Source organism: Pongo abelii, chromosome 12, assembly GCF_028885655.2.
Source record: "Pongo abelii isolate AG06213 chromosome 12, NHGRI_mPonAbe1-v2.0_pri, whole genome shotgun sequence".
NCBI lineage: Eukaryota > Metazoa > Chordata > Mammalia > Primates > Hominidae > Pongo > Pongo abelii.
The window spans coordinates 108,594,504-108,598,323 of NC_071997.2; the positions used below are offsets into that span (position 1 = coordinate 108,594,504).

A 3,820-nucleotide genomic window follows, 5' to 3' on the forward strand; every position below is an offset into this window, starting at 1 on the left:
TTCCCGAGTGTGTCTGCGCTGAGGAAGCATGCAGCAGGTTGCAGTGACACTCGCCCAGGCTTGTTCCGTGGGGAGTGGTCCTGGCGGTGGAGCTCTCAGCCACTCCCTGGTTAATGCTGCTGTCAGCACTGGGAACTTGGAGACCCTGTTACTAGACCATAGGGATATGGTGTCCCAGGCAGTGGCTCCTGCTGCCATGGTCTTGAGTGACCCATTATCTGGGATCCTGCTTCTGCTCAGGGAGGGCACTGTCAGTCACTTTGTTTTACCTGCATGCACCACATGTCTGTGGTTTGTTTTTGTTCAGGAAAGAGCAACCCATACTGTGAAATCAGCATGGGCTCCCAGAGCTACACCACCAGGACCATCCAGGACACACTCAATCCCAAGTGGAATTTTAACTGCCAGTTCTTTGTTAAGGATCTCTACCAAGATGTGCTGTGTCTCACCCTGTTTGACAGAGACCAGTTTTCACCAGATGGTAAGTGTCGCTCAGCCAGGGGATCTAGAGGCTTTCCCAGTTTCCTAGATCCTGGAGTCCAGATCCAGGGGCCTCAGCTGTGTACAGACCCCATGCCACTTCAGGGAAGTGACACAGGCCTTGTCATCTCGCTTTGGCAGCAGGTGGGTGGCCTTCCTCAGGGAAGGAGGTGGCCTGAGATGTGTTTCAGGTCTTTGACCCATCACTCCCTACACACACGATGTGAACACCACTCCTGGAGCATTCTCAGAATGGAGATTTGAATTTCCATGTGGCAGCTTCTCACACACAAACCTGCCATCATTCCCCACACACCCACTCACGATATTCAACAGCCATGAGCCAAAAGTAGTTCCTTGTTTCAGATTTGAAGGTTTTACGAATCCTACTTCTTCCGGATGTAGCTCTTTAATGATTTTATAAAGAAAGACTTCTGACTCCCCTGTGTTTATTCACCAGATTTCCTGGGTCGTACTGAAATTCCAGTGGCAAAAATTCGAACAGAACAGGAAAGCAAAGGCCCTATGACCCGCCGACTGCTGCTGCACGAGGTCCCCACCGGGGAGGTCTGGGTCCGCTTTGACCTGCAGCTTTTTGAGCAAAAAACTCTCTTGTAGGGGTTCTAAAGGACAGCACCAGCGGGACAGCCCACAAGGCTGGGGCTGGAGAATGAGAGACTGCGCTCTCTTGGGGCTGAGGGAGCACCATGCAGCTTCACCCCTCACAAAGCCACGCACGCTGGGGGCTCTATTTTCCTGCACACTAAATAGCTAGCAATCTATGCAAACACCTTTCCCGTAAAGAAACCAAACCCCATAGTACAGTGCCTTGTCCTAGTGTTCACATGTTCAGCTCTGTTTAGATGCCAAGGTTTCCATTTTCAGGGCTATAAAAAGTATTACATGGAAATGAGGCATCAGACCACCAGATGTTACCGCTCAGTTGAATGTGTCCACCGTGGAGTGGTTTGGTGACGCTGTAACCATTCCATGCCAGTGACCTCTGCTGGGTCACAGCCACTCAGGAGGGGAAGGGTCAGGATGAGAGGCTGCAGCCTCGACGCCTGTGCGGCCTGATACTGAAATAGCATCTACTCGTGCACTGAGTAAAAACAGAAACTTGATCATTTTATTCCTGATTAGATTTTATCACTCTCTGCTAAGACAATATAGTCTGGAGTATAAGTGGGAAAGCTTGATTTAAATACTGTGAACTCTAATAATGTGGAAAATATTTTTCAACTTTAATTTTCTGAAGTATAAATTATTTATGTAAATTCATTGTTTTTGCATATTTCTTAGGACATGCATCTTTAAGCTTTATCATTGCCCATATGTACAGAAAGAGAATAAAGACACACGTTTATGGATGGAACTTCTGTCAAAGTCTGACTGATTTACTTTCTATGTGAAAGCTTCTTTTTTTCAATTTTCTCAGCCAGATGAAAGGCTCTTAAAAGGTACCTTCACAAGTTGCCTGTAATGAAACCAAGTTTCCTTCCTGGTATGTGGGAAAAACCAAGGACACAGTGAGGATGAGGTCAGGAGACCCAGGGCCTCATCTTGCCTCTGCCACTAATTTGCTCTGTGACTTTGGTGAATCTACCTCGTGTTTCTGGGGCTGGGTTTCTTTAATGGGTGAAATGGATGATCTCTGTGGGAGCTAATGACCCTCCTTCAGCTTGCCTCATTGAGTGATAACCTCAGGGTAACTTACAGCAAAGAAATGCACAAAGGTCTTACACACTAAACCCAGTAAAAACTGGGAAAAGATCTGTCCTTTTTTTTTTGAGACAGAGTCTCACTCTGTTGCCTAGGCTAGAGTGCAGTGGTTTGATCTCGGCTCACTGCAACCTCCGCCTCCTGGGTTCAAGCAGTTCTCCTGCCTCAGCCTCCTGAGTAGCTGGGACTACAGGTGCCCACCACCATACCCAGCTAATTTTTGTATCTTTAGTAGAGACGGGGTTTCACCATGTTGGCCAGGCTGGTCTCAAACTCCTGACCTCAAGTGATCCGCCTGCCTGAGCCTCCCAAAGTGCTGTGATTACAGGCATGAGCCACTGTGCCCGGCCAGATAAGTCCTTTTGAAGGAATCGTTTGAATTGCTAGAGCCCTGATTTCTAAGGGAGCAGGTCTCCAGGCAGCTAGAGGAACCAGGAAGGATTCAAATGTCCCAAGGGCTTGGGCCTCCACCCTAGCCCCCACTTCTGTTTAAACATAATTGCTGGGCAAAGGACTGGGAAACAGAACTGGCACATTCAGATTTAAAAATCCATCACTCACTCAGGCATAGATCCTGGGCACTGATTGATTGGTTAAAATATAGACATAAAAAAGGTAAGAGATGTCACTGGATATATGAAACCAAAACAACTGAACATATTGCTTGCTTGTGGGAAAGTCTGGCTACTCAGGCCCAGTCTCACGGAGCAGAGTGAACTGCTGGCTGTCTCTAGGGTTGGGGCTTGTTGGTCACAAGGCCAGCCTGGCTGATGTCAGCAGCAAGGCTGCCCTGATGACTCAAAACCAGCTCTAGGCTTACTGGGAACGAGAGCTACGGAACCGTCCTGTGTTCCCAGGGCTGCGGGGACTGTAATCCTCACTATGGCGAGTGCCATTTCTCCACTGCTAGATACGACAGGACTTTTTGGTCAGATTTAGGGCAGAGGAGCGTCAGGACTAGAGTCAGACAACCTCTATGAAACCACGGACCACACGGAGCGTCGGCACACCCGGCTACTCCAGCTGTCCCCTTATGCCTAGGAGCGCACACCTGCCCCTTGAGAAATCAAATGTAAGCCTGACTTTTGGGAGGATGTGGGGTGTGCCTGAGTCTCCGTACCCTGAGTCTCTATCCCGAATCTCCATATCCTGAGTCTCCGTACCCCAAGACTCACTCCATACCTCCTGAGTCTGTACTGCCTGAGTCTCTGTACCGCCTGAGTCTATGTACCTCCACTCCAGCAGGACCTGGCATATGTGCCTCATGCGCCCAGACATCTCCCCTCTGCTGAGAACCCCCCTCAGCAGGTCCCTCCAGTGCTCTTCAGGAGCAGGTGCCATGGCTGGGGAGGGGCATTCCGCTCTCTTAAAACGCAACCCAAATTGTGAGCAATTTGATGACCAAGTCTGAGTGCATGTGAGGAGGGGATAAACATGCTGTGTGGCACCTGAGGGACTGGCCTGAGAGAACACTGCCACCTCTGAGCAGCTCACCAAGCCTCAGAGCATTGTGTGTTGGGAGAGGATAATAGTATCTTACTGCGAAAACTTTTCAGTGAACAATGTACCTCACAGGGTTCCTGGTTCACAACAGGAGCTCAATAAATAAGAACTCCTG

General features: G+C 49.2%; 1 protein-coding gene across 9 annotated transcripts in view; it reads left to right on the forward strand.

Moving 5' to 3' along the window:
• ITSN2 (intersectin 2) overlaps positions 1–1,855 on the forward strand; it is a 158,389-nt gene extending 156,534 nt beyond the window's left edge. For all 9 annotated transcript variants that reach the window (XM_054548300.2, XM_054548302.1, XM_024242350.3 and 6 more), the window contains 2 exons: positions 308–481; positions 941–1,855. In XM_054548300.2, the coding sequence (XP_054404275.1) occupies positions 308–481; positions 941–1,098 (332 nt within the window). In that variant the 3' untranslated portion in view covers positions 1,099–1,855. The remainder of the gene's footprint in view (positions 1–307; positions 482–940) is intronic.
• Positions 1,856–3,820: the final 1,965 nt, after the last annotated feature.